Source organism: Hylaeus anthracinus, unplaced genomic scaffold (assembly GCF_026225885.1).
Source record: "Hylaeus anthracinus isolate JK02 unplaced genomic scaffold, UHH_iyHylAnth1.0_haploid 5, whole genome shotgun sequence".
Lineage (NCBI taxonomy): Eukaryota > Metazoa > Arthropoda > Insecta > Hymenoptera > Colletidae > Hylaeus > Hylaeus anthracinus.
In genome coordinates this window covers 6,934,696-6,957,230 of record NW_026535322.1, presented here as the reverse complement: position 1 = coordinate 6,957,230, position 22,535 = coordinate 6,934,696, and the positions used below count along the sequence as shown (strand labels likewise).

General features: G+C 41.5%; 2 protein-coding genes across 8 annotated transcripts in view; one reads left to right on the top strand and one right to left on the bottom strand.

Annotated features, from left to right (window-relative positions):
• Positions 1 to 6,821, top strand: part of LOC128895683 (neural-cadherin-like) — a 180,646-nt gene extending 173,825 nt beyond the window's left edge. For both annotated transcript variants that reach the window (XM_054158482.1, XM_054158483.1), the window contains 11 exons: positions 81 to 287; positions 381 to 652; positions 732 to 937; positions 1,050 to 1,192; positions 1,320 to 1,931; positions 2,482 to 2,782; positions 2,906 to 3,095; positions 3,163 to 3,404; positions 3,488 to 3,703; positions 3,795 to 3,950; positions 4,232 to 6,821. In XM_054158482.1, coding sequence (XP_054014457.1) covers positions 81 to 287; positions 381 to 652; positions 732 to 937; positions 1,050 to 1,192; positions 1,320 to 1,931; positions 2,482 to 2,782; positions 2,906 to 3,095; positions 3,163 to 3,404; positions 3,488 to 3,703; positions 3,795 to 3,950; positions 4,232 to 4,341 — 2,655 coding nt within the window. In that variant the 3' untranslated portion in view covers positions 4,342 to 6,821. The remainder of the gene's footprint in view (positions 1 to 80; positions 288 to 380; positions 653 to 731; positions 938 to 1,049; positions 1,193 to 1,319; positions 1,932 to 2,481; positions 2,783 to 2,905; positions 3,096 to 3,162; positions 3,405 to 3,487; positions 3,704 to 3,794; positions 3,951 to 4,231) is intronic.
• Positions 6,821 to 22,468, bottom strand: LOC128895707 (uncharacterized). 6 transcript variants are annotated; one of them, XM_054158545.1, is made up of 6 exons: positions 22,347 to 22,456; positions 15,353 to 15,704; positions 14,623 to 14,871; positions 14,300 to 14,398; positions 13,996 to 14,200; positions 6,821 to 13,792 (listed from the first exon to the last, which is right to left on the bottom strand). In XM_054158545.1, the coding sequence occupies exons 2-5, from the start codon at positions 15,353 to 15,355 to the stop codon at positions 14,018 to 14,020; spliced, it is 534 nt and encodes a 177-aa protein (XP_054014520.1). In that variant the 5' UTR covers positions 15,356 to 15,704; positions 22,347 to 22,456; the 3' UTR covers positions 6,821 to 13,792; positions 13,996 to 14,017. The 6 variants fall into 6 exon arrangements, with proteins under 6 accessions (XP_054014520.1, XP_054014515.1, XP_054014516.1 ...); XM_054158540.1 differs by having other exon boundaries at positions 14,022 to 14,200; XM_054158541.1 differs by having other exon boundaries at positions 14,022 to 14,200; positions 14,623 to 14,868.
• Positions 22,469 to 22,535: the final 67 nt, after the last annotated feature.

The window sequence follows — 22,535 nt, the reverse complement described above, 5'->3', positions numbered from 1 at the left end:
TGGTTTTTCTTAACATATTTTGAAGCATCGTACTTCAACTCGTGCAAAAACGTTATCGAGTCGACTCGGTCGCTTTTCAGTCGCAAACGCTGTCGCGAAGCAAAGCCGAATTGTTCCGCGAGAAACTGGCCCAGTTGTTGAACATCAATAGAGAGAACGTGGACGTGTTCAGCGTTCAGTTGCGTAGAATGCATCCACCCCTAACCGACGTCAGATTCGCCGCCCATGGGTCCCCGTATTACAAGCCTGTCAGGTTGAACGGAATCGTCCTGATGCACCGTGAAGAGGTAAGTTCCTTACATTCTGCAATTTTCGAATAAGGTTTCGTGCGAGTCGAACGATATTTCTGAACTCACCTAAAATCATCCAAAATAAATTAGATCGAGAAAGGGGTGGGGATCAATATAACGATGGTGGGCATCGACGAGTGCTACTACGAGAACGAAATGTGCGAGGGTAGCTGCACGAACACCTTGGACATCAGCAGCCTGCCGTACATGGTCAACGCAAACAAAACCGCCCTTGTCGGCGTAAGGGTGGATGTAATCGCCGAGTGTACATGCGGTGCGCGAAACTTCAGCAAAGGGGAGTCCTGCAGAAGCAGCCCCTGTTACAACGGTGGTCGTTGCGTGGAGGGACGATTCGGATTATCGTAAGCGCCGGTTTATGGAGATTCGCGTAACGAAGACAGTCTCGACCTGGATTAATCGTTTCGCGATTTTCTCTCGCAGATGCCAATGCCCCACTGGATACAACGGTCCGAGATGCCAGCAGACCGCGAGAAGTTTTCGTGGCAATGGCTGGGCCTGGTATCCCGCTTTGGAGATGTGCGACAATAGCCATTTAAGCTTCGAGTTCATCACGAAGAAACCCGACGGTTTACTTCTGTACAACGGGCCTATCGTTCCACCTGAAGCTGACGAGATCATGGTTTCTGGTAAGTTACATTTATTTTATCTCTTAATTTCACCTGTTCTCGATACATACGAATGGATTAATTGGATCACGGTGGAATTGTCATAATAATTGGTATATTATCGTTGTTCCAGATTTCATATCGGTCGAGCTAGAACGTGGAATACCTCGTTTATTAATAGACTTCGGGTCTGGTACCCTGGAGTTGAAAGTCAAACCAACGAGAACTTTGGACGACGGAGAATGGCACAGGCTCGATATCTTTTGGAACACAGAGGTGAGCTTTCCACTTCTTTCACGCAAAAAAAAAATCCTAGATCCTTGACACTACAAAATTACGATCCCCAAAAATGAAATCCAGCTAGCTCGTAGCATAATATAAACGATCTTTCCCCGCCTTCCAGACCGTCAAGCTCATCATCGACTACTGCAAGTCCGCGAACGTCTCCGAGCCCGACGACAACACGCCCCCAGAGTTCAACGATACCAGCTGTCAGGCGCAAGGGATGATTCCACCCTTCAACGAGTACTTGAACGTGAACGCTCCCCTGCAAATCGGCGGCCTCTACGTCGAGCAGTTCGACCCCACCCACTACAAATGGAAGCACATGCCCGTCGGCAAAGGTTTCGACGGCTGCATCAAGAACCTCTTCCACAACAGCAAGCTGTACGACCTCGCCCATCCCGGCCTCTCGAGGAACAGCGGGGCTGGCTGCCCTCAGACCGAGGATATATGCAACAACCAGGAGTCCACGTTCCGATGCTGGGAACACGGCACTTGCGTGGGAAGCTTCACCGAGTCCCGATGCCAGTGCAATCCAGGATACACTGGTCCTGGTTGCATGACGCCCACCATTCCCACGACCTTCAAGCCGCAGAGCTACGTTAAATACGCGTTGTCGTTCGAGCCTGACAAGTATTCCACCCAGATCCAACTCAGATTCCGTACCAGGGAAGTCCACGGTGAACTCTTCAGAGTCAGCGACCAGCACAACAGGGAGTACGCCATCCTGGAGGTGAGTACTCGGACGATTACTTATTGTTTGGATCACTTTGATATCGGATGCAAATTACGACGGGAGATTCTATCGTCAAATATGGGAGATGTTTAGTTGTCATTCTGTGATGGATAGACATTTTGTATGGAATATTTTGAATGTTTAAATAATCATGTTGAAAATGATAGGAACAGTTGTAGTACTGGAGGAATTTATTTGAAATATATTGATGGTTGAAATTTAGATATGAATAAAGGATATGCTTTAATCTGTAGATGAAGAACAATTATAGTACAGGAACAATTTATTTAAAATATTTAAAATGATTTAAATCCAGGTATGAATAAAGGATTGTCCTTTAATCTGTAGATGAAAGATAATTATAGTATAAGTATAGTTTACCACGACACCAATTTTAAAATATTTAAAATGATTTAAATTTAGATATGAATAAAGGATATGCTTTAATCTGTAGATGAAGAACAATTATAGTACAGGAACAATTTATTTAAAATATTCGAAATGATTTAAATCGAGATATGAATAAAGGATGTGCTTTAACCTGTAGATCAAGGACAGCAGACTGCACTTCCGCTACAATTTGAACAGCCTGAGGACCGAGGAACGAGATATCTGGTTGACCGCTATAGCGGTTGACGATGGCCAGTGGCACACAGTCCGAGTTTCCAGATACGGATCAGCTGCGACTCTGGAGTTGGACGGTGGGGAAGGAAGGAGGTTCAACGAGAGCTTTTCGTTCGAAGGACACCAATGGCTGCTGGTGGACAAACAGGAAGGTGTCTACGCGGGTGGCAAGGCCGAGTACACTGGTGTAAGGACGTTCGAAGTGTACGCCGATTATCAAAAAGGTGAACTTATGCGTAACGTCTTGAATTTCACGACTCGATTACATGAATTAACACTAGTAAATATTATTAAAATAGTGTACCAATATATTTATACCAATAATATTTCGAATGTATCTCGATCAGGATGCCTGGACGACATCAGACTGGAAGGGAAACATCTGCCATTACCGCCTGCCACAAATGGAACGCAATGGGGTCAAGCAACGATGGCTAGAAATCTGGAGAAGAACTGTCCATCGAACAAGCCCTGTGCCAACATAATTTGCCCCGATCCCTTGGAATGCATCGACCTCTGGAACGAATACGACTGCACGTAAGCGTCGATTAATATATTGAACGTGCAGATATATTCGTAAACGTAACTTCACGATTGCGTTTAGATGCGGAGAAGGGAGAATTCCATCCCCCGATAGCAAGGGATGTATGGACAAGAACGAATGCATCGATTACCCTTGCTTGAACGGAGGCAGATGCATCAATCAGGATCCTCGTTTCCGGTACAGATGCATTTGCCCTGACAGCTTCTGGGGAGAGAATTGCGAGCTCATGCAGGAAGGTCAAACGTTGAAATTCGGCATGGGAGCCTTGGCGGCCATTCTGGTCTGTCTTTTAATCATTCTCGGTGAGTTACTCTTTAATAATTTCTATTCGTTTCTGAGTATCGCGTAATCGAGGGTATAGACGTTACGACATTTGCTTTTACAGTTCTCGTCTTGGTGTTCGTCGTCTACAACAGAAGAAGAGAGTCTCACATCAAGTACCCTGGACCCGATGACGACGTGAGAGAAAACATCATTAATTACGACGACGAAGGTGGCGGTGAAGACGACATGACTGCGTTCGACATCACCCCGCTTCAAATCCCCATCGGTGGCCCGATACCGGAAATGGGTGGAAAACTGCCACCGTGTAAAGTAGCCTGTAAGTTAACAAATTTTCTTATTATTAATTTATCGATAACTCTCTGTTTCAATATTATTGTGAATACCGATGATCCGGTAACATTTTCTAGATCCACTAGGACCCGAGCCAAACGTGGGAATCTTCATAGAAGATCATAAAAAGAGGGCTGACAGCGATCCCAACGCACCGCCGTTCGACGACCTACGAAATTACGCTTACGAGGGCGGCGGAAGTATCGCGGGCTCACTGTCATCGTTAGCTTCCGGTACGGCCCATACTTTTTTTTATTTTCGATATCTTTATCTTTCTATTTATGCTTAAACAAATGTTTAAGTGTCTTTAACGAAGTCCTTGGTATATTGTAATATTACTTCAGTGTATTTATTTTTGTAATAAGAAAGATCTTAAAGACTTTTCCAATTAAATACAAAAATGTTTCGCGTGGTACTAAACCGTTATATGCATGAAACAATTGTATATAATTTGTATGTGCACTTGCGATCACGAACTAACGAACTAATGCAGAGATTGCTCGGTTACCAACAGGTACGGACGACGAGCAGCACGAGTACGAGTACTTGGGTGCCTGGGGGCCCAGATTCGACAAGCTGGCCGACATGTACGGGCCTGCAGAAGAAAGCGAGGAAGAGGACTAAATCCCCGTAAGCTCGCATGAACCATCCGCCTCCATTGGGAGACATAGTGTTCGTGTGATCTTAAAACAGAATGGACTGTCCTCTACGAAACGTGAGTTCGAACAAACTTTCCAAGGATAGCCGCGAAGAGCAAGGGATTAAATCCAGGCGAGAGGAGCAAAGAGAAACTTCTTCGCATCGAAGTTGTGTTTTTGTAACCCGGGCAACAAAGACGTTAGCGTTCCATTCGATAAGATCATCGAGCCGGACGTCCACGTCGCCGTCTGAAACGTCGCGACGATGGACGAGGCGCATAGGTGCTCGACGAGTTTTGAAATTCTCGTAAACGGTGATCTCAGCAAAAGAGCTTTCTAAGGCCCGTCGCGTCACGAACGTTGTTGCAATAAAGAAATCCACTCGAGTCACGGTCAACCGAAGGGTGCACACCTAATCTGTATAGCACGTTACGCGTATACGTAGTGAATTCGCGTGTGTGTACCTACACGTGAGACTTTTCTATTAATAAAACAAATCTATATATATATATATATATTATATATACGATTCATTATTTTTAGTCACAATCATAGTTACTATTTATCGATACCATCGACGTCGATGTATGTCCCAGTATGTACGCTCGGTTATACATATATATATATATATATTATATCGTCGTCGCGACAGCATCGGAAGATAATGATTCAGTCAACGTTTTACTACTGCCAGTATCATTGCCGTGCGCGCGATCGTCGTTTACGTTTCGTCGGCGTGACTCGCGGCCACGTCGTCTTTTAAAGGGCATTTCTCATTTTTACTCATTTATTTATTTACGAATGGAATAAATACATTTCTCGTTTTACCCGTTTCTCCCCCCTTCCCCCTCTCTTAACCACGTCCGTCAACGAGGTCGCCGAGGGCAAGAGAATACTAGCGATTTTCTAGGCAGCAGTCGACGAACCGTCGAGTCGAGTTACGAGGATGCTGGATTTCGTCCCGATTCTTTTTCATTCCGGATCGATACGAAATATCGGCGTTCTCGCTTATCGTTTGACTTTTTAAGAGAACGGATTAAATTTGTGGTTAAAGAGTGAAATGTGCTTCGAAAAAAAATTGGCTTCGAAATTCCAGGAACAACGGAGCTCTCGAATTTAATAAACTGTTCTTCCACTTTTTATTTCCAGCCTCTGCGCGTCAAGATGTTAAATAAATATATTCGACCCTTCTCGTCGGCTCGGAGAATAATCGCGCAGCCGGAAGTCGCTAGTACGCAGTATTTTTTCGGTTTCTTCCACCGACCCTGGGTCCCACTGTTCGCGGACTTGTATCGTTGTTGAGTGTAAAGAATCGCGAGAGAGAACGACACATTCGCGACGCCTTCCTCGTTCGCGAAATGCGGACGACGATCCTACCGTAATGTGGTCTGTCGTACTAGAATTATCGGAGAGCCGCGTTAGATAAATTTGTTCGCGAATCGAGAACCATTCTAATCGTTGTCATCGTCACCGTCACCGCCATCCTCATTGATTATTGCTAGTATTATTATTGACATTACGATATATATATATATATTATAAATATGAATTTATAAATAAATAAATAAAAATATATATATATATAGAAACAGAGGGAGAGAGAGAGAGAAGCGCATTGTGGAAAACAAAGGGTACAGCAACGTGGAGCGCACGTGAAAGTCCGCGAAAAGGAGACAAAGGAGAGTTACCGCGCGTATATGTAATTATTATAATTAGTATTATATAGCGGTATAAATATAAATATGAATATAAATATATATAAATATATATATATATATATACATATACATATTATGTAAAAGGAATAACAGACGCAGACACGTAAAGAGATGATTAAAAAGCAAAAAAAAAAAAAAATAACAGAATATATAAAGCGAAAAACACATGAATAGTAGCGCGAGATAACGAGGGCCGGCTGTCGAGAAAAGCTCACGGTTTATAGTCTCGACATAGTATTAATATTTATTTTCTGTCAATAAAGAACCGGCCGGATGTTTGAATTACGACGGAGAAGAAAACGAAGATAAATGAATTAGCGAGCGAGCGAAGAGGGAAACGGCGAAGGCCCTTTCTTCGCCGCCGTTCGAGCGGCGATTTCGATGCCACCGGCGAGTTCGATGCTCGGTCAGGCGCGACGCTTTCGAGACAGAGCTGGGCATTCGTACGATCCATCGACTGCGCGTTTCGATTAAACGTTCGATCGTCGAAATTCGTCGCGATTCGATATCTTGCATTTCCTTTTTTGGATAGCGTCACGAGTCTCACGCGTTGTAGATCAAGGGATTACAGTTACGATTAGTGTTTACGATTAGTAAAACCAAGTCGATGACCGATCGCTAAATTCATCGTTAACACGTCGACTGACAGATTTAACTCTCCCATGGAAACCTCTGCAGTGCTAACATTTAGTCTCGATGCGATCAGAGACTGTAGATAATCTAATATTTCTCGCACTACTTATATTAGGCCGTCTTCGGCGTGAACTTATGGGATGACCTAATATCTTTGTATTCCTATCAAAATGTACGAGCTCCATCCAGATTTATTTTCGTTAACACCTAGCACTCGAGATTAATTATTCAATTCCTCGAAAAATTAGGTGAAAATCCAGTTTGAAACGCAGTCGATCCCCTCGATCGAACTTTGCCCATGCCTGTTACGAACGAGCTCCGATGCGCCGGGCGCATTCCCACGCGCGTGTCTCGACTGATTTGTAAAATTCTCTACGGAAATATTAATAGTCAATTTATCGGTTAGGCGAGGCCCCGTCGGATCGAGTGATCCGGGCGTAGTTTAAGCACTTGTACGAATATTGTAAGTAACGTGCATCTCGGTGTGCCGGTGCCGCTCGTACTGCGCCGCGATCGGTACCGAGCATCGCTGTATATTTGTCCTAACGATTGTCGTCTTGCGTATTGTTCCCCCGGTGAATTTGTGATATTACGTTTCCCGCGGCCATTTGTTCCACGTTTACTTTCGTGCGAATACAACGAACCGTAAGCACCAAGAAACGCGTCGAATCAGTACTGCTTTGGAATTTTTTTAATTTTATAGATCGTTGTTTCTACAGCAATTATGTTATTGGTTGTTCAGACGGAGAGCTAATTGAGAAACAACCAAATTGGAACCATCGAAGCTTGTACTCTGTTTTTTTATTTGAACTGCCAAGCCAAGGCCAAGCCAAACCTAGGTACCGATCTATAAACGATTCCCAAAGCCATAATCGTGTCTCTAACGTAATCTAATTATTCCTACAGTCCTTGCAGCTTTGATTTATAATTAAAGCTCCTACTCTGTTTTTTTATTTGAACTTCCAAGCCAATGTACCGATCTCTAAACAATACCTAAAGGCATAATCGTGCCTCTATCATGCTCTAATTGTTCCAATACCTAATTCTAATTATTGCAACTATGATTCTCCTTGCCACCTTTCTCCTCGACTTCAGGCTCGACGTTTCCTGGTGTTCGTTCGTTAGGTTCGTTTTCGTTTCGTTGTTTCATTCTCACCGTCCTTCGTACCACACCCCTTCGTTTCTCCGGCCATTCCTATCGTCGATTTCACCCCGCCAAGTAGATTCTAAGCAGAGAATAGTATTCGACGGACTGGCGCTGCGGGAGGACGAACGGTTTTGTCGTTGAGTAACTGATGATAATGAGTTGAGTAGCGAGCGCGAGCGCGCACGTGTGTGTATGTCTGTGTGTGCGTGCGTGTGTGTGTGTGTGTGTGTACAGTGGCAAGAAAAAAAAGAAGAAGAAGAAACGATTGCCCCGCGCGATTCTTTACGGAAATCGAAACGATTTCTTGGAGATTGGCTTTGCGCGAGGAAAATTCGAATGGTACGAATTGATTTGGAACGAAAGTTGCGCGAAGTCGCCAAACGCGATCCTTGATATTATAACGTAACGTAAACGGAATAAGTATAATTCTAAACGAGGTGAACATGATTTCGAGAGTTGTAATAATTTATCGGATCATTCGGCAATTTCTTTCAACCTTTCTCTTTCATCGAGATACTTAATATAATAAATCTAGGAAGTATAAACATAATCGATAAGCGTATTTATAACTGTTCGAGGTACGTTTGTAATAACGAAGAAAGTCTCTGTTTATTTAAACTGTGTATGTATATTTTTCTTTTTTTTTTTTCTTTTTTTTTTCACGCAGTTGAATCCACCAGTATGCAAAGTCGACCTCCGAGATTTCCTCTCTGATAAGCGCGATCAGCGTAATTCGTCACATCAGAACGATCCATTCGCTCGACCTAGGCACCTCGAGAAACTTCCACGACACTCGGTTACATGCAACTTTGTACCTCACGTATCACGAATATACACGAAACAATACACGAAGCACGATTACGTTACTTTTCTTCGAACAAACGAAAAACGTACCGTCTCGTCTAGAGTAGAGCAATCAGCGACGAATTTATCCGTTTCCGTAATTCCCTTGAAAAATAATGCCACCGACGGAACGTGTACTTACTTTCGAAACCAAAGAGAAATAGCAACGAGGAATAAATGAAGGATCGAGCGCGAAAATAAGAAGAAAGAAACTCACTCATTCCATAAGATCATTCTATCGCGGTTGCCGCGAGAGCAACCTTTACTTTTAAGAATTAGAGGCTCAAGAAATCTTCCTTCTCGCTTCTTTTTACTCTGCGTAGCGATAATTTGGTATAGTAAGCTGACGGACGCCTAAAACTTTTCGTTACGTGGCTCGTTAAAAATAATCGACGCTGGAAACGTTCTCCGTTTCGACAGCGAACACTGACGAGTATCTATCGCGCGCTGCGAGCGCTCGGAACGAACGAAATAGCGGAGTAAATGGAGCCAAGAAAGCGGAAAGCTGTAAATTACGTAGGATAATTAATTGTGAATATTTAATGGCTTTTTCTCGTCGCGCGACGTCCCCGTGCCATCTGTATTTTCGATTCGCGGATAGCGCATTTCGTTGAGCAATTTGCGCGAATGGTAAACAATAATTAATTTGAACGCGTGATCATTTTTGTACAAAGAAAAAAAAGGAAATTCTCGACGTGGCGACACCCACGTGGCGACACGTTAAGAATCGAGTTCTGTTAACGAGACACCATCTGTACCATACACGGCATTCGAAATCACACGGAAAGCAATCGATTTACAACCGGTGAATCAACGAGCGATCGGTGGTAATTTAAGGTACTCGGTGAAACACACAAACACGGCTCAATTTTTTTACCAAGAACAGGTTCAGCATCCGAGACTGAGGTATCGAGAACAGAGATGGGCAAAATATTTATCGAGAGAAAATATTAATGTAGATATCGAAGGACGATAACCCTTTGGCCTACAACCACGAGCGAGACTCGTGGGTAAGGAATTTGGTCCATAAATAATAAACACGAGTCAGGCTCGTGGCACTTCGTTCGGACTTCCTATCTTCCTGTTTATTATGGCCCGAGCAATCGGGAGACATAGCGTGTAGGTCGTGGGGTTAATGGATTAAAAGGAATTTTGACCACAGAATGAAATATTTTCTAACGAAGAATCGGGAGGATGCACGTTGATTTTTGGTTGTTGCCTGTTACTCGAATGAAATTTTGTCCATCTCGACTGAGAGGAACAACGAACGGAAAAGCAATGCGTACTTATCCTCGAAGAGATCTCAGTGCCACGACAGGGAGACGGAAGTGTCCGTTTCTTTTCGGACGTGGCGCGTAATCTAAGAACGAACGATGAACGTGGAGTAGGGCTGGGACTTTCTCGAAATTTTTGTCGATGCTCAACCTACGCAAAAAAGACTGTTAACGATTTCTTTGTACACATTCTTACTTATTTTATCCTTCTAATTACTAGTTCGCTAATCGACTGATCTCGAGACGTGACATTTCAGTATTCTATTTGCATTATTATACCTGTGCGAATAGTGCTTAAATAATAACGAATCGATAATTGCTATTACATTCGTGGTCCCAGTCCTAACGTGAGCTGATCCTAACATATCTGTAAAACTTTTTCTAACCATTGCCCGATCGTGCATACGGAAACGCGATGGCGCCCAAAATGATTTAACCCCTTCGTACCCAGTTTATATTGTTCTCATTATTTCTTACGGTTACAATGTTTCAGTACAATGATGAATACCTACATGTTTTTATATATGTACATTTACTAAATACTTTTTATACGTTCATTCGGTAAATTCAATTGGAACGTTTACACGTTCAGAATACGATCAGCCCTTTCAAACCTGGCGTCCACAATTGAGGACATGTAAGAATCACACGAGAATCATACATTAACGACACTATCGTTTAGGGCGAGTGTCATTTGTGCACACGAAGAAAGACCAGTTTTCCTCGAAAACTATAATACATATTTCATTCGATAAATCTTCTTCCTTTTACACGACGATCAACCATTTTATAACACAGCAACATGGATTTAATAAAAAAAGTATACATGTCGAATTGAGTAAGCTCCTCCATTTCGAAGTCGGTTAAAAATAATATTTACCGCGTCCAGGCACGAAGGGATTAAAGAGAAAAACGACTTCGAATGAACGTTTGATTTTAAAAAACGGCACTAGTCCGCCATCGTCGAAGCTCGACGATCGATGAATTCTTTTTGCGAGTTCGAAACTCTTTCTAACTCTGTCCCTCTCTCTACCTGTCTCTCTTTGTTACTCGCCGTCTCGACGCTTTTAACGCGAAACTTGGATTTGTGACTAGGAACGAGCGCGAACGCAGAGGAAGGAAAGAACGCTCCTGAATTAAGGGGAATGAGGACGTTTGATTATATCTGACCAGACACGGCTCCGCGGTCTCTTTTCTCTCCTCGAAATACACCTCTGTTAAGCTGGCAGGACCAAATCAGCTGAATCATATCGGACTTGGTGGAATATTTAGTACTTGTTTTGTACTAATTTGTACCACAAACAGTAATTTTCTACCCCCTGCCGTTTAAAAAAAAAAAAACATGGCAGAAGGTACGAAGTTACTGTGGTACAAATGAGTACAAAAAAAAGTACTAAATATTCCACCAAGTTCGATCTGATTCTGCTGATTTGGTTCTGTCATCTTGAGAGAGGTTCAAAATACTATACTGCTCAGGCCACTGGAAATATCATCGGTTGGATACTGTTTCTTCTTGTTCGGAAGAAACAAGTCTCTTACCCTGCCTTTCACGAAAATTCAACTCTTTTTTCCTTGAATTCTTCACTGACTTTGATAAGAGATCGATGTATTTACTAAAAATTTTATGCAAGTTTCCCCAACACTTTCCCAATAAATTATCATTACCTCGCACCCAACCGGACGTATTTCTGGTCGCTGAGCAAACATAACCGCGTAGTCTCGGTCGGTGCAGACCTTTTTCGATGGCGAGAGTATCGATAGTTTGGACGTAACGCGCGCGTCAGTGTGACGTGGGAAAAGGAGGAAAGTTGTCGAGGGAAAACGAACGAAAAACGTATAAATCGAGGAGATCCGACCTATCGCCGTCGGTCAGCGAGGATGGAGAAACCACTGTAATATATACACTTCGATTGTAACGATGTAACGCTGCCACTGAACACATCCCGTGTAGTACAATTACCGTACATATAATATTCTGCAGTATACTGGTACACACCGTATTATTAATTGAATTGATATTTATTAACGATTAATTATTACATTATTACCACTATATTATCTATACCATTTGTACTTTATATTTCAGTTCGAACGAAATAAATGCCTTCTTTTTCATAAAAATAAAACGTAACGTTCTGATTCATAGAAGCTCCTCCTTCTTACTTTCGTCAGTGCACCAGAAGTTTCAACGGTAAATTATTTACAATAATTTTTAATAATTATTCGTATGTCTAGCACAACTCCCCGTCAATAATATTTGCTATTGATATCATCGCGACTTTTGCTGGGGCTCTTTCTACGAATTTTGCAACGACATGGTTTGGTCTCTTCGTGCAAGAACGGAAGTTCCTTCTGCAGTCTTCTGTACAGTTTTTTCGTTGTATGCGGCAGGAAATGCGATACTCCGCAATCCCTGTAAAAGAAACTTGTCTGCGTTAACGATAAAAGTGCTGCATCGTTGCATATTCTCGCGACTACTTTTTTTTTTCTTCTTCATTTTACGAAAATCACGAGACACGCGAATGGTACCTGATAATCGTGAAGTCTACTGAACTTGTAACGTGCAGCGTGAGAAGAAAAAACGTAATCGCCACAGTGTACGTCACCGGAGCCATCAGAGACATGTTATTCAGAACCATGGCTGCGGCATCTTTCAATTCGAGCTGATAAAGCGCCTGATTTATCGAAAGACAGAATTTTAGAATCACATTACCCAATTACTAACGCTTTACTGAATCCGCCAAAGCTGAGTAATTTATTGCTAGTCGATCGAATTTATTATCGAACGGTTTATTATTAATTTCGATTTGTTACGTTACGTGGGAAACGTTCGTTGGCAGTGTCGTCATAAGAAACACGTCGATCGGTGTCCAAATGCAGGCAGTTGAGAATTCCAAGAGAAACGCCGTGGCTAGAAACTGAATTTACAAAAGAAATGAAGCAACGATGTAAAAAATGACATTCAAATATTCGCATAAAAGAAACCTATCCATAGAAAAATTTTTCGTTGCGATTTTCGAGTTTGTCACGCCAAAATACATAAGAAAAAAATTGTGGCATCGAATGTACTTTTTTTTTTTTTATTTTTTAAACTAGTGCAATAATAATAATACGAAATAATAATTGCAACTAACCTCGTACATCACTAGAAAGGCAATTTTCGGTTGACGAAATGTACGCGGAAAGAGCGTGGAATTAACGATGATCATGTACACACCGACACTGAAGAAAAACGAACTGAACCGCGGTCCACGAAGAAGACATTCACGGTCTTCGTCTTCCATGGCATTGTCGAAGCAGGTTCGAAAAATCCGAAGCCCGAAAACGTTCAACAAGAACGGCCAGATTGTGTGGAGCAGCTTTCCCATTTCGAGAAATGAACTAAACCGAGGGCTGAACCACTGGTTCTTAAAATAAAATTGAGCTAAATCTGTGACAGTTAATCATCGTGCTTTGATTGTTTTGTTTTTATGTGACAACTGAATCGAACGTATCGACTGAATTCAACCCCATTAAAATGAATTTCGAGATTCGAATGGAGAGTGCTTTACGAAGAATATTCAACTGGAAAGTAAAAGACGTTTTATTACAAATATACAATCGTACAGTAACATGGACGAATAACATAAAAATATATATATATATATACGTTATATAAAATGACAAATTGCATTAAATCACACTTCTGGCTATGGGTTTGCGTTTGGTAGATCTTTGCTGCACATGAATTTATAGACGAACCAATCGGTCACTTCGGGATTTGCGAAACTGATCTTCTTTCGTTTGCACTTGTTGAATATCCAGAAATTATTGCTTCGTTCGCTAAACACCAGAATTTTAATGATCATTCGAAGCAACGTAACGTTTACGATGCAGATAATGAGCGAGAGACTAGCTTGGGAAATAACACCAATTAATTATCATAATGATTAGCGTGATTCTCGAATTTATTTTTTAACCGTAAACTGCTTGACCGAGAAAAGAAAAACTTAAAAGGTGCTCTACAATGCTGGGAGGTGTCTTACAAAACTAAACATCACTGGTTCACTACTTGGTCCAGATGTCCAGAATCGCGTCCAGGGATTCCGTAGCGTCCAGCATCCACACGAACGTCAAAATGGACGTGCAAAAGGACATGTGCGTCACGACGCTCTCCTTTTCCATGTAGTAAGCGAAATCGGTCAGAAACGAGTACTGACTCAGTCCTAACTCTCCGTTCAATTTGTGCAGCTGAAAAAGAAGCTCGTTGGAAAAATCTTTCTCCGAGAAAAATAAAGAAATGCAACTAATCCTGAATTGACATTTAATATTCTTCACGAAGAGGCTTACGAGTACACTCGATTCCTGAGTTAAACAACGTATGACGTTCACGAATGGCTCCCAAATGGCGTGCATCGCTAAATTCGTAGTCAGAGCGGCTATCAGCATCTGTACAAGCGTGGAGTTAACGAATGAATAGTAAAGTTGCAGGTTGAATTAATTTTTTTGTCGAGTATTTTTTCAGTTTCAATAGTACCAAATAAATACAATTAAATAAAAAATATTTCGAATGGTTTCCAATGTATGTTGACGTTTTATTTTTTCCTAACTTCAACAGTAGCCTTGCCTACTAGATTCTAATTTCTGTATCATGTGTTATCGTATCGTTTTACTTCGTAAATATAGAGAAGCTGTATCGGTGGCTCCTTGAGGGTCCTGGGCCAAAGTTTGTACTCCGCGAGGAGGCACAGCACGGAGAACGTGAAAAGCGCCGAAGCATAAGAGGGATCCGTACTCCTGTCGTTGAAACACAGTCCGATTATGTAAATTTCCCGAAGATGAGTGTACATTCCAGCCGCGACCACAGCCACCCAATGAGGATTTATGCATCCCAGGAATTCCTTGACAGTCTCCATGTCCTGCTGATAAAGAATCGTGTCACTGTTTTCTACCAGAAACTATCGTAATGTGTCTCAAAGACGAACTACACACAGTCAGTGTAAGAAGCGTTCGTACAGTAATTAATTTCAACAACCATTTCGACATTATTCATCAACAAAATTTTAACAAATAAATAATATATACACGTTCGCTTAAAATAACTTTCTCTATAAATGAATATATGAAAAAATGAACATTATTGCGACAAAATGCTCGGGAAGACGTTACGTACTAATCACTTGCAAGAAGGCTTCAAATTCATCGAGCAGTATCAGCGAGCCTCGATTCAAGACAAAAGCCTCGGAGAAAGATCGTACTCGGATTGAATTTTTCTTCTTTATGGAAGCAGTCCAGATATTCCCGGATATAAAAGGCAGTCTTAAAAACTGAAGGGAGAAAAGTTCACGAGTCTAGAGACGCGAATTAAAATGGCACCATTGATCGTGTACGAGCACTGCATACCATTAAATGTTTTCCAGTAAATCCGCGAAGTGGGTTCGCAGACGAAAACTGATATTAGGAATGTATTTATCCGAGGGTGATTCTGCTTTTGGACGTAGTGGCCCTCTGAGAAAGAGATTCATTTACTGATGACATACAGCCTTCGATTTGGGGTCCCTTTTCCGAGTGGGCAATTTAACAGGAGCTGCAGGCGTCTTCGTAGACTTTGACTGTTAATTTAACATTCCTGTGTATTTCTTCCTTCATCGACGTGCTAGGTTATGGCTGTGACATTTGTTTTTATAGAGCAAAGCCTTCTCGAACTCGTTCGCATGTTATCGAACGAACATCGATCGATGGTTTCACGTCAGTTCTAAAATGAATTATATTAAAATGATTAGAGTTTATCAGAGTTTCAGTATTCTATGATCGTATCAAATCTACGACGATTGTTGATTCTGTTAGAACCGAAACATCAGTCAGAGTACATAACAGACAGTGGATGGGAATTACAATGAATTTTTTCGTGTATATTAAACTTACTCGAAGAATAACCGCTTGGTACGATTAGAAATAAAATAAAATTGTGACAGGCCATAAAATGTAAATCGAGATAATTATTTGCTTTTTGCGAGTTCGAAACTCTTTCTAACTCTGTCCCTCTCTCTACCTGTCTCTCTTTGTTACTCGCCGGCACGACGCTTTTAACGCGAAACTTGTATTTGTGACTAGGACCGAGCGACAACGCAGAGGAAGGAAAGAACGCACCTGGATTAAGGGGAATGAGGACGTCTGACTATGCACGACCAGACACGTCTCCGCGGTCTCTTTTCAAAAATCATGGCGCTGCTAGCTTAAGTATTTGCTACGATACATTTATTTATTCGTTTCAGGGAGCAGAGTCCATTTTCCTGTATCGATCTTACAATTTCACTCCATGAAAGTGACAGGAACAATGGAGTTAAAAAGGAAAAAATTCAAACCGAGGCTAACGTGACGCGGAACGGGCCACAGGTCGAAGGCAAATTCGCGCGCAAGTAAACTCCATTAAACTCAAATGTAAACAGTGCCCCGAAGTGGGCACTTTTGCGTCCTTTCGCGTCCTCGCCAATCAGAATTCAATGAATCGAACGGTTCACGATAAAGCGCTGTGCCACCACTTGGACGATCCTTTGGCTGACGGTAACCATTTTCCTGAATTTAATGAAAAACCTACAAACTGTCCTATTTTTAACTGGTATCGTCAGGAATTCCGTAGAAAGAGAATAGCTTATTTATTAGCCTCGAATCTCCATCTCGATAAATACGAGAACACATGCGCGAGAAGTAACGCGCGAGTATTGTTCTCACTTATGGCAGCGCTTAAAGGGACTCCTTCCTCCGAAACGGGGCCATTTTACTCGAATATCGTTCACTCATACATAATGCATTGCATTTGCCGATAGCTTTTCCTCTTGCCAGCCACGAAACGAATGGCCGCGAATAATGCACCGCTTCTTTCGTGTCAGGTTTCCCCTGATTCCGACCGTTGATCGCATTAACGCGATTTCGTCAGCGAGAAATGCTACTGTTAACGACGAAACACTCGCGAAACACGGATGAATATTTCTACGTTCGACGAAAAAATAATAATCGAAAAGTTTGTATTTATCTACACTTTTCATTTCGAGTGGGTTTCGAAATAAAATAATTCGAAACGAAGGCCAAGGATGTTATAGTTAACCAGGTGGGAATTTTTCGCGGTGAAAAATGCAATCGCAGGTGACAGTTGTGACGAGGGTGTGTTAATACCGAAGGATGATCAAAGCTCCCAGAAGGGGACGATTCGATGACTCAAAGCCCGCGGATTCTTACAGGATAGAATAGCCGAGCAACTTTAGTCAAAGGAAACGTCGGGCCATGGGACACCAGGAAATTGTCCTTCCAAGCTCGAATCCTTCCCTCTGTTAATGACATTTTCTCTATATAGGAAGACCCGAGCTAGGAAGTTCGAGCGTACGGTCCAAGGGAGGATTGTAACCACCTCGACGGAAAGGTAAAATTGATGAATTGGCTCGAGTGGAAGTAATTAATATCAATAATTATATGCAGTGTGGTATTCAAGGAATTTCTTTAGTTATTTATTAACACGTTGTACGAGTGACAATACTTTTCAATGAAAAACTACAAAAATTAATTTTGAAAGTGAACCATTAAAGAAAATGAATTTCAATGTCACACTTGAACTTGGATGAAATTACAAAAATAAATACCACGATAAATGTTTGATTACGTAGTCTCCACTAGTCTGTAAATAAAATTTAATCACGGTAGAAATTTCCAAGAGTATTAGTCTGGCAGTCAACGTGTCAGTAAACCGTTTGAAACGTGTTTAAGGAAGCAAAGAATATTATTTATCTCTAAAGATCCGAATCTTTTCAAATAAAGATATTAATCATGAAATAAAGAATTGTTAAGTAAAATACCAGCGCAACTTTTCCACCCTCATCATCCCCCTTTCTTCGTGTATTTTTCCCCCATAAAAAAACTGTTCAAAGACGACAAATATTCTCAAGAGCAAGATTCCAAAAGAAAATATCGTCGACTGCAACGATGATCGCGTCCGTTGTAAGAAAATTCATAGCGCTGGAACGCTTCCGCGGAAACGAGAAGTAAAATGGCCTGATATAAAGGAGGACATGTCCTAAGAGGCAGAAGATTATCCAAGACGATGGTAGCCTTGACGACGGCACAGTGTATCGAGGAAAAGTACATTCGTTTCTTGGCTCGCCGACGTCTGAATAAGGGAGGCGAATCGAAGAGGGAAACGAAGGTGCGGAAAGGAGCTCAACCGTGGAAAAGTTGATGGGGGAAGGAGGAGGGATGAAAAAGGAAAAAGTCCTCACTGTCCTTCCTCGACGAGAACTCGGCCACTTTACACTTTTTTCTGTTTCAGCCACCCAAGAGAACTCGTTCTTTAGAGAGCATCCTTCTACGCATTTACTCTACCACTTGTCGGATCAAGCCTTCCTTTATTTTTCGCGTAATCCGTGACATGAATTTTAATTTCCATCTTGTGATTGCGTGCGACACAAATTTTATAATAACGCGGGGGTAGTTGAGTTGGAATTTATTTATTTATTTATTTCGCTCTTCCATTATGGAAGCGAAGTCGATTTATTAAAATTAATCAGGGGGCTTGGACAAAAATAAATTTCTATGCTGGTCCTTTTATGGTCCTTCTAAATGGTTTACAAACATAGAATACGTTTTCTGTGGTCTATAAGGATAGCGTTAAAAATGTTCGACGAGTTTAAAATTCGTTGATAATCAAGGGCAATCGGTTATTCGTATTATTAAACAGAGGAGACGTTAATAAAATGATTAAGATAATTAGGATCTACGAGACTATGCTCCAGCGAATGATCCAGCAATCCATCGAGGAACTACATAAACGTAACGATGCATTATTGATAACCAGTTACCTCGACGAAACGTATTAGTAATACACTCGGGCGAACCTTAATGCAAGGTCTTCGCGTGAAAGTAAATCTGTATCGCTGCCGTTCGACTAGTCGCTGTAGGAACGGTTATAAACAAGCTGTTTTAATTAATAGACTGCGAACACGCAAGGAAATCTTATTGCCAAGGTATTGCGTTCGATTCCCCGCGCATTCGTATTCCCGTTTCTCGGTGAATGAGTCAGTGCCGAGATTCCTGGCTGAATTTTCCGTCGAAGGGGAACGCAGAAGTCGGCTTGGAAATCCCGCCACTGTGTTTGCTTCCGAGAGGACTCGACGCGCGTCACGACGCTCGCGATTGTACCGAGCACCATAAGCTATCTGCTAAAGAGGGCTTCGATCGAAAAGTCGGAAGCTACAGGTTTCCTCTTTGCAGCAAACTTGTTGAACGTCGACGTTCCCGTCTCGACATTTGTTACGAATTAATGCGAAAGGATTATCTTTCGACAGCCGAAAGATTGCTTAATTCACTGCCAGGCAAACTTAAGACGTTTTTAAAGCCTCGGGCACCGAGATTTCATACGGATGTGTAAGGCTAGGTTATTATTTTGATAATAAAAAATGGTATTAAATTTGTTGTTTCGAAAAAAGATTTACGATTTTCTATTGCAATCATTCGTGACTCAAAAGGATGTAAATTTATCCCTCGAGTAATTGCAATCAACTTGAACTAGGTGACTAGGACACTCGAACAAAGGTTCGATTGTATAAGTGGATCATCAAAGTGTATAACACCGATCAAACTTACGTGAAATTCTAGGTTATAAAAATAAATCCTGCAGTCATTTTTTATCTTTTAATTTGCACGAGTCTAGGCAACGGTGATGAGTTTTTGCTAATTTGCGCTTTAACGCGTACAGATGACTTTATTTTTTCCGTGTCGTTGTTGCATTTACAATTTGAAACTCTTATCGCGCTACCAGTAACGTAGGTTTTTACAGACGTGAACATTATGCTCACGTGTTTTTTGCGTCGATCGTATTTGTAACGACTCGGAAACTACTTGTATCTCGATCGTAACATTGAAAATTAAAACAACAGTAAAGAACCTCTTCGCTTTATTTTACAGGAACAATTCATCGCATTTGTCCCGAATTGTTTTCATGTCAACAACGTCCTCTCCTCTTAAATCTTGAATCTCCACTTCGATAATCGTCGGAGCCGCGGATAGCTCGTTCGGAATACAAATACCTTCGAGTTTCGTCTGGTTTCGAGCGACCTTCGATGCTCGTCCGCGAATAGAGGTGCAATTGTGTCCACCGTGACAGCGAAAGTTCGAAACTGGTTAGACGAACGCATAAACTGTTGCAGGATCGGACAATATAAATGTCGAGGCGAATTTTTCAAGACACGGTGGACCAACAGGAACAGCCGACTTCGGAGCGCGTTAATTCGATTCCAACGGTCTGAATGGGGCCTTGATTTCGAACTTGAAATCGAGTTACAATTCGCGCCGCTGTCTCTGGCTTTGATTCTCAAAACGATATTACGCAGTTAGACGTTATTAAATAACGTTCGCACTCGACCGTATTCCGCTTCGTTTGCTTCGAATTGATTCCCCGTGAATGACGCCGATAATGACACTTAAATACGTTGCGAAGGTGCTCGAGTCTCCAACGATTGGTGACTTGTACCAACGATTTACACGGTCGCCGTGTAACCAGGGATAATCGAACCTGAATGGAAGAAAAACAGAGCATTTTTTGGTCTGAGGTTGATGCACCTAATTTTGGACTGTAATCGGTCATCGACTCTGTTCCACGTGCGAGACATACAGTGGGGAGCAAAACTGAATTTATTATCATTGAAATAAGTAATAACGAACAAAAAACCAACGATGATCATTATTTCTCTGTAGCGTCAAGAAACTTACGCTACTTTATAACACGTAAAATTTGATCTTCTTTGGCTGTAATAATGGAAATTCATGGAATCAGTTTTGCACTTTAATTTCTCATCCTAAGATTTGCAAGTTTTATTATATATCGATATTTTCTCTATAATCCTCTACCTTTAATGGCAGTAAAAAAAAATGTTATTTGCACTTCATTAGATGCTTTATTTTCTTAAATATTGTAGAGGAAAAGCGAGTAGCTTAACCCAGACCACTGTCGAATAATACTTTAGTTATTGCGACACTTTACTAACCTCGATAAACTCTTTATAGTTATTGAAATTCCTGAAAGCAGATAGATAAGAGTAAGTGTGTGTGTGTGTGTTTGTGTGTGACAGAGTTCAACGAGAGCGTGTGCGAGCCTTTACGAAACCAATTTCGTGCAGACAGTATCGAGAAGTGATAACGAGATAGTTAAGACTAACGACTTCTTTTCTGCGTTTGCGAAAAGGAAGAGCAAAATTAAGACAGATATAAAGCTTATCTCTATTGTGACACACACTCGTAATTGATTCTCAAGGTTGCAATGGTCGTCAGTAAATTTTAAACATCGAGAATTGTGGTAAATACAGAGATTAGATCATACGTTAAAATTGGTTTAGGAAAATTATATGGAAGTTAACGAGTGCTTTTAACCGACTTCGAAAAGGAGGGAGTTACTCAATTGGACACTTATATTTTTTTTGTTTTTTTTTTTTTAAATCCAATGCTGTAAGAAATCGAAGCAACTTGGGCGAAATTTTAATGAAATACAAATCGATACGTAGCTTCACCCAGCGTATTCCAGACTGTCAACAAACTGCAATCCCGCCAAACTTCCCTCGCTCAGCAACTAATACTATCAGGGATCACAAGCGTGCCAGAATTCAATAAGCCCCCATCGTCGTCAAGATTGCCTCTCCAATCACACAGAGATTGCGACTTAAGAAGGTTCAATTTTCTAGCTACTATATAAAACTCCTACTTGAACAACTCCAAAGATGTTCACCACCAAAAATTCCAAACTGTCACCAAATTCCCTTAACCCCTTGGCTGCCAGACCGAAACTCAAGAAAATTTCTACGAAGTAAACATTTCGTTTTCAGGCTATTACAGATTGGTTAATTTTAAATTTATTAAGTATTTAAGGAGGGGAAACCACTGTAATAATTTAAATATATAATTCAATATTTTTAATACGTGTAAATAATTGATTCGCCATTAGGAGTTTTATATAGCAGTTAGAAAACTAAACCTTCACAAGTCGCAATCTCTATATGATTGGATTTAAATGTATATTTATTATCGGCTCGCCTAAGAAATTAACCCTTTGCACTCGAGGCCTTTTTCTCTGGTATCTGCCAGCAACTCGAGATGACGCTTTCTAGGATTCTATTGTCACGAATGCTAAGATTGACTTCTCGAATGAGATCTCTAATTTGAGATTTGAAAATCAGGTCACCTTCGCTTATTGACACTTCGAGTTCCAAAGAAATGAAACCTAAAGGAAACCCAGTGGTGACTGAGAGTCACCTCTCGAGTGCAAAGGGTTAATTTGTTTAGTTCGTCGATGAAAAGGCTTGTCGCCCGTTTCTGTGGCGAGAAATGTGTTAAACTCCTCCCTCGACAAACGCAATCAAACCTTGCAGGTCGACGACGACGAGTTCACCGATGCCTAAAACTCCAAACAACACCGACGGGATTCCCTCGCGGATCAGCGAGGAACAACGACTAACTAGCACGGTCGTTAATCGCGGTCCAGCATCCAACCAATCCTTCCCCTCCACGTTCACCCAGTGCCGTTCTCGAATTTCACCGAATCCTTATCGAT